This window comes from Nymphaea colorata, chromosome 8 (genome assembly GCF_008831285.2).
Source record: "Nymphaea colorata isolate Beijing-Zhang1983 chromosome 8, ASM883128v2, whole genome shotgun sequence".
Lineage (NCBI taxonomy): Eukaryota > Viridiplantae > Streptophyta > Magnoliopsida > Nymphaeales > Nymphaeaceae > Nymphaea > Nymphaea colorata.
The window spans coordinates 4,307,024-4,319,950 of record NC_045145.1 but is presented as its reverse complement, the minus strand read 5'-3'; the positions used below and the strand labels follow the sequence as shown (position 1 = coordinate 4,319,950).

Here is a 12,927-nt window from a genome sequence, read left to right as displayed (position 1 = left end):
ATATGGAAATTTGCCACCATTCTTTCCATCGAAAAGGCCTTTTTGAAACTTTTGAAAAATTTTGATAGGAGTACATTAATATTTTCAGTTTTTGGAAAGCCGAAAAAAATGGCTGTACAAGAAAAAGAAATCAAAAGATAATATACATATCGAAGTGTAAGTTGTTTGATATGAGAAGACCATCCACAATAATATTCATCATTAATTTTCTTTTCCAGATTTCTTTTTATGGGTGAGCGGTTTCCTCTACCGCCCTAAGAGATGCCGCTGGCCCCCTCATGTCCACCACAGACAGGTTCATAGACCTTGTTTCGGGACTTACTACAGTCTAAAAAAAGCACAACAAGATGTGACAACGACTACCATAGGATTTGAACCCTTTATAAAGTAAACAACCTTGCCGCCTATTGTGACAACGACTACCATACTCTATTCTAATCAACAACCTTGATCAATTTCTTCTATCATAAAGTTTGCACTATTGCAGCATAAATTCCTAGGGTGCTAAAAAGAGGAGTCGGTATTAATTTAGACAAGAGTTTTTGATAACTGTCATCATTTCTGTTAACGTAGATTGAGCTATCTTTGTTACCACTACCAGGTGAGAATGAGAAACCCTAAAGGTTTGCTTTTGGTGTCTCAAGGTGCTGCCCTTGCTGCGCTTCAACTTGTGCATTGGTAATTCTCATTTTATAAGCTGACACCTCTAACACCCAAAATAGAGACTGACCGCTTATCAACTCTCATCCCAAACTGCATTTTTTTATTTTTCATTTTTATTACTCTTATTTATTATTTTTATTATTTTTTGTTTCTTTTTGTTAACGATAAGGTTGAAAGACAACTGTTCCAGAGAGATGCAAGGAAACAAATCCCAGCGAGATCAATCAAAATTAATGATAAATGAAACTAAAAACTTTCCACAAAATCAAATTTAGTTTTTCATGCTTATTGTTGTCAATATTATGGAAACTTCACCTATTTAAGTTCTTTCTATGTTTTATGTAACTAAGGCTCATGTTGACCTTCCTTAGTGAAAAAAACTAAGGCTCATGTTGACCTTCCATGGTGAAAAACCATGCACATTTAATAAAAACAACTTTTTCATTTTTTGTTCTTATTTGTTCTGTTTCTTTTATATTTTTTCAACACTTTTTATGTGATTAAAGGCAGATCTTATAAGATCCTTTTATGTGGAACTCACTGTGTAAATAAATACCAGATTTTGCCGCTCTAGGGAAAAAAAAAAAGAATTGATACCGTCATTTTATGGTTAAAGCCTAAGAGTTTATAACGGGGTGGGAGGGGGATCAAATGATAAATCTATAAACATGAAATACTCACTCATCTCAAATCACCTCCAACCTCAAATCCAATGGGATTTGTTGTCTTGTCTTAGCAACTTCAACCGGGACAGGAAAAGTGTTGGGTCAACAAAAGTAGACCCACCAATTGATGTGGTGGCAGGCAAGAAGATGCTCAAATGTTTGAATATTCAGCTTTGAACCAGGGGCAGAACTAGAAATTTGTCTATGAGACAATAAATATATAGGCAAAAAAATTTTCAACTAGCGTTGGGAAAATAACCCGTCTCACGGAAATGATTCATATAATTAGGTGCAAATTTATCCATATCAAAACATTAAAAAGAAGGTTTCAGAACCATACCGACCACACCTACCTCCGCTTCTTCTTTGAACCTTTTGAGATCGTTCAAGCTAATGTTGCTTTTTTTGTTCTCATGAGGGATATGCATGCGAGCGGTGCATGAAACACAACCCGATCTAAACATGGTATTCTCATACTCATTGATTGGAGGGACACTTGTTTATAAATACTCATGGGTGGAAGATATACACACACATATATATATATATATATATATATATATATATGTGGCTGGTGTCAGCCACATATGGTTCGGTTCCTCGGTCAGTCAGACAAGAAAAAATTTTGAGTCCAAGCATCCAGGGTCCTTAATTTTAACCTTGGCTTATAGCCATAGAATTACACAAGTTTTAAAAAACAATCATAAAAATCATACACATCTTTTACAGTTGAAACAGCACTTGTTAAGATACCATAAGAAAACAATACACACTTATTTGCAAACAATAAACTTAATGCTCCAAACTGCTCATTTTCCCCTTTTTCATCATGTCTACAAACCCTTCGAAATTCCTAGCAGAAGCACCGCCCTTCATGGTAGCCTTCTTTCCCTTCTCTTCCAAGTGGGTCAACCTCTCCCTTATTCCTTCATCGTTTATCACCAACTCCAGCTTCTCCCTGATTTCTTCTTTTGCAACAGTCCCGTCATCCTCCTTCTCCAACTCCAAGCCCACCTTCCACACCTCAACTATGGCGGTCTGGTTAAGAAACTGGTCGCCAAAGTAAGGCCAACACAACATGGGGACTCCATTGCTCACTGCTTCCATGGTCGAGTTCCAGCCACAGTGGGTCAAGAAACAGGCAACCGAGGGATGAGAGAGTACTTCCTTTTGTGGGGCCCATCCAACAATAAGTGCACGCCTTCCAACCCGTTCCATGAACCCTTCCGGATAGGCAGCACCACCGAAACTGCCCATGATGTCAGGTCTAGAGACCCAGAGGAATGGCCGGCCGGTGAGCTCAACCCCGATGGCGAGTTCGCCAAGTTGGTGCTGGCTAAGCACCGTGGTGCTTCCCAGTGAGACGTAGATGACTGAGCAAGTGGGTTGCTGATTGAGCCAGTCGATGCAACTCCCATCCTCGGCCCAGATTGAAGATGGTTGGTGCTTGGCTTTGTTGGCTGGAAGAAGAGGACCGATTGGAATTGCATTGTTGATGAGATGAAGAAATGGCGACTCGAGCTCCTCAAATGTGTTGCAGAGTACGTGACTTATGCCTTTCATGGACTCGCCGGACTTCTCAACGCACTTGAAGAAAATCTCTGTGATTTTGGTGTCTTCAAAGGGCAACCATAACAGGTGAGCTGACCGGAAGGCAGGTACTCCTTCGGAAAGCTGAACCATCTTGTCACCTGTTTGAAAACCTGTTTACCAGTCAAAAATCTCCGTAAGGGGCCTTTGATTAGGTTATAATTATAGAATATAGAATTAAAATTTAAGATACCAAAAATAGTCCATGTATTTTATAAGAGATTAGGAATTAAATAAGATGAAATACTCATCTTACGCACCTAAAAATAATGTTCACGAAAAAAATATGTGAAATTTCATGGCACATAATTACTCTAATAACTAATAGCAAACACTAAATGACAGGAACAGAACCAGGAGAGGCGGCAGTAGGCCTTGGCCAGCCTACCCCCTCCACACCACAAAATTTTTGTTTTAAAAAATTTATATTTAAATTTCTTTAAATAAAATCATTTATTTGATATAAAATTTAAAAAATTAAAATTTTGAAACTGTAGTTTGACAAAACAAGGAAACATAAACATGCCAAACATCCAAATCATTTGCTCAAGAATAGTAACCATTTACCATTTTCATCGATGACTCCATCTTCAATAAGCATTGGAATGTTGAGGAGAGTGGCCAGTGTCCAGGTTGAGGCAGTCCAGACGGCAGCTCTCGGAAGGTTGAGCTTCTCGGCAACATCAAACAGAAAACCCATTGCCCCATCGGCAATTACAAACGTAATCTTCTCTTCATCCTTCTCATTGATCTTCAGTACGAGCTCCTCCATGAAACTCGGAATGGCGTTCATTGAGCTAGACAAGAGTTTGCAGGCATCTTTGCGGTCGTCATCTGTGGATAAGCCGTCAGGTATGGTTACCAGCCGGATTCTTCCGGCGTAGTCGCTGCTAAAGTTTTCAGGCAGTGCTGCCTTCACTTGTCTGTGTGTGTACTCAGTGTAGACGAAGGTAACAAGGACACCATGATCGGCTAGGTGATGAGAGAACTCCATGAGAGGTGCTACGTGGCCTTGCGCACAGAAAGGGATGACCAGAGCGTGTGGAATAGCCATTCTTCTTCTGTGTTCTCTTTCCAGCCGTCTCTTCTGCAACAAAGCCTGCTCTCCTTCTCCTTTCCTGTCCGTCTTTGCTATAATTGCAGATTCGCCAGCATGTGCAGTAACAACTATGAGCCGACCATTGTTGTCCGTCTTATAACTACGACGACAGCTTAATCAACCTGACCAAACCAACCACAATGTCATTTCTTTATGGAAAAAAAAAGGCTACTAACCCGTCGGAGATCGAGGGCCGTTCGGTCTGCACGTGACACGCTTACGTCGAACGAAAGAAAAAGCGGATATTTTTTCATTGTCATTTATACACACGAATTTTTCAGGTATAAAGTTGTATATTTTGAAAATATCTGAAAAAATCTCAATAAATGTATGCTTTCTTGAACCCAATAATGGATGCTATGCTGGTCATACTTGTGCTTTGTGTGGCAAGCTGTTCTAAGTTTTCGATGAGATCCTTGTTCTAAAAGATTGAAGAACCTTCAATTCAAACATCGAACAGTGTTTGATAGACTCCATGAATCCAGATTGCTTCATGTTCTCATTCTGACCCTTCATTCATGGAGCGCATATGTTATTCTGAACCCTCACAGTACAACGTCAACAAATCGCATTGAGGGTATGATACTATGACTAAACTATTTTGGCAACAAACCTTATTTGATTACAATACAAATGAATTGAATTCCTGTTGACTAAAAACCACGTGGTTTCTTGGTGTCAAAAAAATTAACTTGGTGTCAAAAAAATTAAGATGGTACAAAGGTTTGGAATAGTTCAAAAAATAGGCACCAGGCTAGCTGGAGCTTGGCCCAAAAAATGGTCATTAGGCTGGCTAGATAAGTTGTTGGGCCGGCTTGGCTTAGCCTGACTAGGCCTCATTTGGCCTCATAAATCATTCTTAATATTATTTTTTTTAAGATAATACTATATATATAATTATATATATTTGATTGTGATTAATTATATTTATATATTGCATTATATTAAAAATATCACTTTTTTTAATTGGGTCAAGCTTAAGCTCAGGTTTGAAATGTCAAGCCATGTTGCTGTGGCCCCGCCGAGCCCAACTCCTTATCGGGTAGCGCTGGGCAGATCGAACTCAATGCTTAGGCCGGATTGGCCTAGCCCGATGCTTAGGCCTAACACCAGTATCATGTAACCAGTAAAAAAAATGGTGATAGCGTTAATATATATATATATATATATATATATATATATATATATATATATGTTGCCGTACTTTTGAAGAAGAAAAATGTCAAATATGTAAGAAAATAAGGAATTTGAGTCTTTGGGGATTACGACGAAGAGTTGCAGACCCGACTGCAAAATACTGGGGCTAAATGGAAAGCAGATTTATTGCATACTTTTCTAAAAAGGATAAAAATGACTTACAATTCATAGCTACACCGCCTCTATCACTGGTTGGGCGGTATGAAATGTAAGTCACATGGGTCCATCCACTCAATAAGATCTTTGCACCTGTCTTAACGATACAATAAAAGTGGGTACTTTACACACAACTAAGCATCTTTTGTATTGAACTGTTCCTAATAATATATTTTTACTCGATTTAACCTGTTCTCAGCTAAGTTTTCATTTTGTTGTTGTGTGTTTTGGTTATTAACATGTACTGTTTTATTTATATTATTAATTAATTTATTTAAATATTACTTTAATTTTGAACTTTTTGTGATACTCAACATATATATATATACTGGACCCTCATACCCATATTTTTTAAAATTATTGTAAATATTTGTATCTTCATACCCGTATCAAACTGGCGGGAGCATCCTGGGTAATCTAGGAGAAGACCTACGGGTTTATGTTTTTGAACGTGAGGATTTCTGAACAATCCTTACATTACTTAAACTGAAGTTCTTCGATAATTATATATGTGTAGTCGCCTCTTGGTTGGGACTTGGGCATTGAACTTGTTGAACTTGTTCTTTTTGCTTTCCTCTTTTTATTTTTGTAGTTTTTGTAAAATAATCAGCACTAAGAATTTGTTGAAGTTAGTCTTTTACTTTTTTATTATTTATTGGGTTATATTAGTTTCAATGGCACTACCTAATTCAAAAAATCTTGAACCCTTTACATAAACGGCAAAATTATTAAGAGGCAGCACTATATTTCAGCAAGTGCTTGATGGGCATGCACCAAATATATATATATATATATATATATATAGGAGAATTTGGTAGAAATCCGACTGTTACGTCAGGCAAAAACTAGACACTTTAATTTTTGGTGCTTAAAGTGTTTTTTATTTTGCAATCTAGCCTTAAGAATAGGTAGATGCCAAGTATATATTAAGTTTATCATTTTTTTTTACTTTAATAACGTCATCCATAGTATATATATATATATATATATATATATATATATATATATATATATATATATATATTTAGAGAGAGAGAGAGAGAGAGAGAGAGAGAAATGTTGGGGGTTGTGCGACTGTGAGCTCACATGCGGCTCAACTTGCAAGTGCCTGCGTGGGGGAGTGGGAAGGGCCTCTCAAATCTTTTATGATGGAAAAAATAGGTATAGATCGGAATGCGCCTATGATCAGTGTTTAACATGGTTACTCTCAAAAGAATCTGGCAGATGCGTGTCTATTAACAACCATTCTCAAACTGATGAGATGCAATTGTTTTGGCTGCATCCATCCCATGCTGCATGTGTTAGGTATGTATCAGACATATCATTATGAACGGTTTGATCAGATGCTGCCTGTTGCTAAATGTATTTTATGGCACAAAATGACAACGATAACTCGTTAAATTTGACATGCTATTCATAAATATTGTATTCTCACCCAAAAAAATATTTTTAAAATTGGATTGCCATATACGTGTGCTCCTCAACCATACGATTAAGTACCGATGAATTGTAAAGATGCAAAAAAAAAAATAAAAATCATGAAACAGTGAATAATGTCAGCTGCAAGGGCATTTTTATTATTAACCATACCGTCACACGAAAATTTTGTGCACCAATACAGAATGATCGAAAGTTCTAATTAGAAATCCCCAATCAACTCTATCATATGCTTTTGAAATACCAGCTTTCAACAAAAATGATCTTTCACTCATGGACAATTAAAATATGATGTTGAATGAATCTTTGGCGGACAAATGTTCCTTGGTCCTTTCCAATCGGTCTAAAAGAACGCGTTTCATTTTCTTAACCATTATCTTACTAATGATTTTATAGACACAATTGCAGAAAGCCAAAACTCATCAGCAAAAATGTCCATCAGATGCTAACTCGATGTTCAGATGTTCAGAAACTACGACTTGCTTCAATTCATTCTTGCTAGTTCAAATGTATTTGATGAAAGGATACAAACATGGGTCTTCTACCACATATTTATAATTAAAATATATAACACATATTTATAAAGAAACATATAAAATTAATTTTTTAGAGAAAATTTGAAGCCCGGGACAGAACTCGGCCTGATTTGGTCCCGGGACCAAGGTGGGGCTCCTTCCCAACGTCCACCTTACTTATTAGGCTGGCTCGATGTCCAATTGTTGAGACCGATCGGGGCCTGAGTTGGTCTGGCTGATGAGTACCTGTTAGATACTGTCCCAATGCCCAAGCCCAACCCCTACCAGCTCATTCTGCCTCTACACAAGCTTACATGTGGCTCTCTTCCCTATAACTGCCAGGTGAGCCGCTTTATGACACACATAGACTAGTTTTCAAAGAGATAATGTGTCTTCTTCTTCTTGTGTTGTGATGGTCAAATAATTATCAAGTCATTTAAGTGTATGAGACTCAATATGCCTGTTTATATCCTCTCTCAATATGCGTGTTTATATATATATATATTACTTAGTCAACGCAATGTTGGTTGTAGATCATGAATATTGATGTGTTTGCTTAATTTAATCACAATAAAATAGTGGAAAACCACCAATTTAATTACTTAACGCAATTTTTGTTCGTATGAGGCGAATGCACTCGGGCAGTGCATGCAACACAACCCGATCTAAAAATGGTATTATCATACGCATTGGTTGGAGGGGCACTTGCTCATCTATGGAGGACATTTATATATATATATATATATATATATATATATATATATGTATATATATATATGTCAAAATAAAAATAAAAAAACTTTTAAAAGGCTGGTGTCAGCCACACATGGTTCGGTTCGGGGGTCAGTTAGACGTGATAAAATTTTGAGTCCAAGCATCCAGGGTCCTTAATTTTAACCTTGGTTTATAGCCATAAGCCATAGAATTTGACAAGTTTTAATTAACAATGATAGAAATCATACACATCATTTACAGTTGAAACAACACTTGTTGAAAGCAATAAACTTAATGCTCCAAACTGCTCATGTTTCCCTTTTTCATCATGTCTGCAAACCCTTCAAAATTCCTAGCAGAAGCACCACCCTTCATGGTAGCCTTCTTTCCCTTCTCTTTCAGGTTGGCAACCCTCTCTCTCATTCCTTTATAATTCATCACCAACTCCAATTTCTCCTTGATTTCATCTCTCCCAACAATCTCGTTATCATCCTTTGCCAGCTTCAAGCCCACCCTCCACAGCTCAATTATGCTGGTTTGGTTAAGAAACTGGTCGGCAAAGTAAGGCCAACACAACATGGGGACTCCATTGCTCACTGCTTCCATGGTCGAGTTCCAGCCACAGTGAGTCAAGAAACAGGCAACCGAGGGATGAGAGAGTATTTCCTTTTGTGGAGCCCATCCAACAATAAGTGCACGCTTTGCAACTCGATCCATGAACCCTTCCGGATACACAGTGCCACCGGAACTGTCCATGAGGTCAGGTATAGAGACCCAGAGGAATGGCCGGCCGGTGAGCTCGAGTCCATGGGCGAGTTCGCCAAGTTGGTGCCGGCTAAGCACCGTGGTGCTTCCCAGTGAGACATAGATGACTGAGGAAGATGGTTGCTGATTGAGCCAGTCGATGCAGCTCCAATCTTGGGCCCAGATTGAAGATGGTTGGTGCTTGGCTTTGTTGGCTGCGAGAAGAGGACCGATTGGAATCACATTGTTGATGAGATGAAGAAATGGCGACTCGAGCTCCTCAAATGTGTTGCAGAGTATGTGGCTTAGGCCTCTTACGGAGTTGCCACACGATTGAAGGTATTTGAAGAATATGCGTTGCTGTTTGGCATCTCCAAAGGGCACCCAGCACAAATGAGAAGACTTGAAAGCCGGCAATCCTTCAGAAAATCGAACCAATTTGTTACCCGTTTGAAACCCTGTTTGGCACGCCAAAGTTTTCCTTCATTAATATATAGGAAAAGTCAATTTTGAAAATAGATGGTGAAACCCGAAACCCCCAACAATTATCGTTTTTGCATCCATTTTTAACAACAATTATCAGCAAAAAAAAACTGCTCTATCTTCAGTAGTTAAAGGAGGTCAGAAATAGGGATGTCAATATGTTTGATTTGAATTGGATATTCGACCAAAGTATTTTGAAAAATCATAGAAATTTAAGAACCGATTAAGAAAGCAGATTGGATTCAGAATTAGGAAATGACATCCGATCAGATTGGGATTCTAGGATTTAAATATACATAAATATTTGATCTGATTTGGATTTAGTTTTAAATAAATATTCTATATCCAATACTCGTAAATTTTAAAAAGCAGCCAAATCTGGTTCAATTATTGGACTAAGATTCAGATACAGATGTAAATGTCGGATTTGAATTGTGAAATCAGATTTCAGATTGGTATATGACGTTTACTTATTTATATTTTAATCTAAATTCGAATTCAAATATTTGAATATCCAAAAAAGAAAATAATACAGTAAATGGTGTATCCAATTTGAATCTGATCTATTGACATCGCTAACGAAAAAAAAAGTTAATTGACTTAACTGAAGGGGTTACATGCGATGTTCTGCTAGGTAAGAAAACTAAAAATCAAGTTTCAAACATTCAATTGTCTATGGGATGCTTTTAAAATTTCATCCAAATACTCTAGCAGAAGTACACTAATAGGAACTTGACCATGCAGTTCATTGAAATCATTTGCTCGAGGGTAGAATTTACCATTCTGATCTATGATTCCATCATCAATTAGCTTTGGAATGTTGAGTACTGTGGTTAGTGTCCAGGATGAAGCAGGCCAGAAGGCAGCTCTCGGAAGGTTGAGTTTCTTGGCAACATCTAAAACGAATCCCATAACCATATCAGCAATTACAAAAGTAATCTTGGGTTCATCCTTCTCGCGCAGCTTCAGTATGAGCTCCTCCAGGAAACTCGGCATGGTGTTTGATATGGCAGAAAAAACCTTGTGTAAATCTTGGCGGTCCTCATCACTAGCTAAGCCGTCGGGTATGGTCGCCAGCCGGATTCTTCCAACATAGTCACTGCAAAAGTTTTCCGGCAGTGCTGCCGTCACATGTCTGTGGACGTACTCCGTGTATACGAAGGTAACAAGAACACCATGATCCGCTAGGTGATGTGAGAGCTCCATGAGAGGTGCTACATGGCCTTGCCCATAGAAGGGAATGACTAGTGCATGTGGAATGGCCATGGTTTTGCCGATCCTCTTTCCGCTCAATTGCTTCTTATTCTTCAAGGTCGCCTTCTCTTCCTCTCTTCTCTTATATAGTTTCCACCATTCACCGCAACCTACCAGTTTGAGTTACATGTGCCTTGGTGCACGCAACAGTCGTACGCCAAAAGTGCACGCAACAGTCGTACGCCAAAAGAGGGTCATTTTTTAAATTATAGAAAAAAAATGTTCTTTTGAGTCTTTTCACTTTTTTTGATTTGTTTTCTTTTCTTTACAAAAAAAATTCTTTTTTATCTATTCAAACAAAAGCATCTTTGTCACTAATCCTATTGGTGCCCGAAATTTTCATGGCATATATAACCAAGTTCGGTCATTAATCATTAATATGTCATCTGTCAGTCGGGGTCGCTCATGCGGGGCCACGCATTGCCCATCCTACAAGACAAAGTGCCAGAGGGGCCTGGAGTGCTCTGTAAAGGTTTTCCATGTGGCCTGAGTGAGGCTCGACGATTAAAATCCATGCACCATGTTGCTTGCCTCATTAGGTGCATGCAACCCATATATGACAAAAGAAAGAGGGAGACATTTCGGTAATTATTTGAATAAGAATGTCCTTTTTAATCTTTTTACTTTTTTATTTTCTTTTTTATCCTTTCAAAAAGTTTTATTTTTCTATTAACTAGAGGTAATTTAGCCATTAGCCATAGTACTGGTACATCAAGATTTCGTGCACTAATATGACATACATAAACCGCTTCGGTTAGCCATTAGCCATGGTACTGGTACTAATATCCCCTCAAGCGTTTGCTTTCCTATGGATATGAGATGCTCTCTAATCTCAAATTCTCTTTCAAATTCCTTCTTAATGGTATCCACTGTTTAAAAAAAGAGTGAATCTCCACATATGTTGAAAAAAGTGGATCTTAAATCCAGTTTCCTCTTAAAAAACTATGGTTTGAGGTTGCTTGGAAAAGGTGTAACCTCAAACCCATGGATCTAATATCTCCAAGGATCTCAGGTGACAAAACAAACCTTTAGGGGCCCTTTGATAGCCTCACACTTGAGATCGTTAGGATATGAGAACCATAGATTTAAAATCAGACCCTCCCCATCTGATATTAAGTTCAACTTTTTTTAATACAAAGAAGCAAAATAAGGGTCTCAAGTATGCCCCCTTATGGGTGCATTTGATAGGATCCAAGGGTTACTTGAAACCCCTTTTAGGTGGGGACAACAGAGTGAACAAAACACTGGATTTCAGTTTTATAGAATAATGAGGACATGAGATTCTCAATATGTGGTCAAAACCTCATAGTGGCAATCATTTCTATGAAGAAGTAAAATGTTTTAACTATATAATAAAAATAAAAGAGTTTGATAGTTGCCTACATCAGTTCACAAATTTTCCATTTTTTCATAAAGGTAGTCTCAAATATTATACATTTGTGCCTCTAAGAGACTGGCACCATCAACAAATTGTTATTGTCCAGTGAACCTGCCCAAAAAGTTAAAACAAATTCATAGAGCCATGTGTACCACGAGTCTATGCTAAATTTTGAAGCAGATTCACTGACAGTCTGTTCTTGATGACAAACAGCCCCTCTAGGTGTGACATCTTTCTAATTGAATTCCCCTCAGCCCAAAAGTTATTTTTATCATTTGAGCTCCAGCTAGTCCTTGATTTCTTCTTTTCTCACAATTTTGTTATCCTTGTTTGCCAACTCCAAGCCCAACATCCTTTTCTTGCAAAAGCTGTAAACTTTATAATCATCCTTTTCTTTTTTCTTTTTCTTGCTAAAAGCTCGATACCTTATGATCATCCTTTTATTTTCTTCCTTCATTTTCTTGCAAAAAGCTCAAAACTTCTAAGATCAGGCAAATTGACCTGCACCTTGACCATCACATCACTATTTTACATACTGACGATATTATAATTGCAGCTTGAATCCGAGTCTTAACCAAAAAAAAAAAAAAACTACCACTAATTCTTCTCTTACCTCTTGCTATATTTATTATGACATCTTAATGCCAATCCTATTGCAAGCAAATGAAAACCCACTAAAATAACTTTTTGTGTTTAGGGATGTTAATAGATCAGATTCAAATTGGATATAGCCTTAATTATATGCACTTTCCGGATATTTACATATTTGAATTTGGATTCAAAATCGAACAAAAAAAATCCTATCTGAATTTTAATTTGAAATATGATTTTACAATCTGAATCCAGCTAGAATCAGACTTTTACATTCATATCCGAATCTAATTTTGAATCGAATCCAACCGATTTTTGAAATATAAGAACATTAGATATAAATATATTTATTTAAAATTAAATCTGATATGGATCTGAATCTGAATCCAATCAGATATTTATGCATATCCGAATCCAAATCCTATCAAGATGTTGCTTCTT

At 37.5% G+C, this 12,927-nt stretch overlaps 2 protein-coding genes across 4 annotated transcripts; both read right to left on the bottom strand.

Moving 5' to 3' along the window:
* Nucleotides 1-2,040: 2,040 nt before the first annotated feature.
* Nucleotides 2,041-4,060, bottom strand: LOC116259210 (UDP-glycosyltransferase 83A1-like). Its single transcript, XM_031636907.2, has 2 exons — nucleotides 3,486-4,060; nucleotides 2,041-3,031 (listed from the first exon to the last, which is right to left on the bottom strand). The coding sequence occupies exons 1-2, from the start codon at nucleotides 3,970-3,972 to the stop codon at nucleotides 2,121-2,123; spliced, it is 1,398 nt and encodes a 465-aa protein (XP_031492767.1). The 5' UTR covers nucleotides 3,973-4,060; the 3' UTR covers nucleotides 2,041-2,120.
* Nucleotides 4,061-8,248: 4,188 nt separating this feature from the next.
* On the bottom strand, nucleotides 8,249-10,555 carry LOC116259308 (UDP-glycosyltransferase 83A1-like). Of its 3 annotated transcripts, none has more exons than XM_031637056.1 (2): nucleotides 10,043-10,555; nucleotides 8,249-9,238 (listed from the first exon to the last, which is right to left on the bottom strand). In XM_031637056.1, exons 1-2 carry the CDS (start codon nucleotides 10,527-10,529, stop codon nucleotides 8,328-8,330), a joined length of 1,398 nt encoding a protein of 465 aa, XP_031492916.1. In that variant the 5' UTR covers nucleotides 10,530-10,555; the 3' UTR covers nucleotides 8,249-8,327. The 3 variants fall into 3 exon arrangements, with proteins under 3 accessions (XP_031492916.1, XP_031492917.1, XP_031492918.1); XM_031637057.1 differs by having other exon boundaries at nucleotides 8,249-9,199; XM_031637058.1 differs by having other exon boundaries at nucleotides 8,249-8,995.
* Between the last annotated feature and the right edge of the window lie 2,372 nt (nucleotides 10,556-12,927).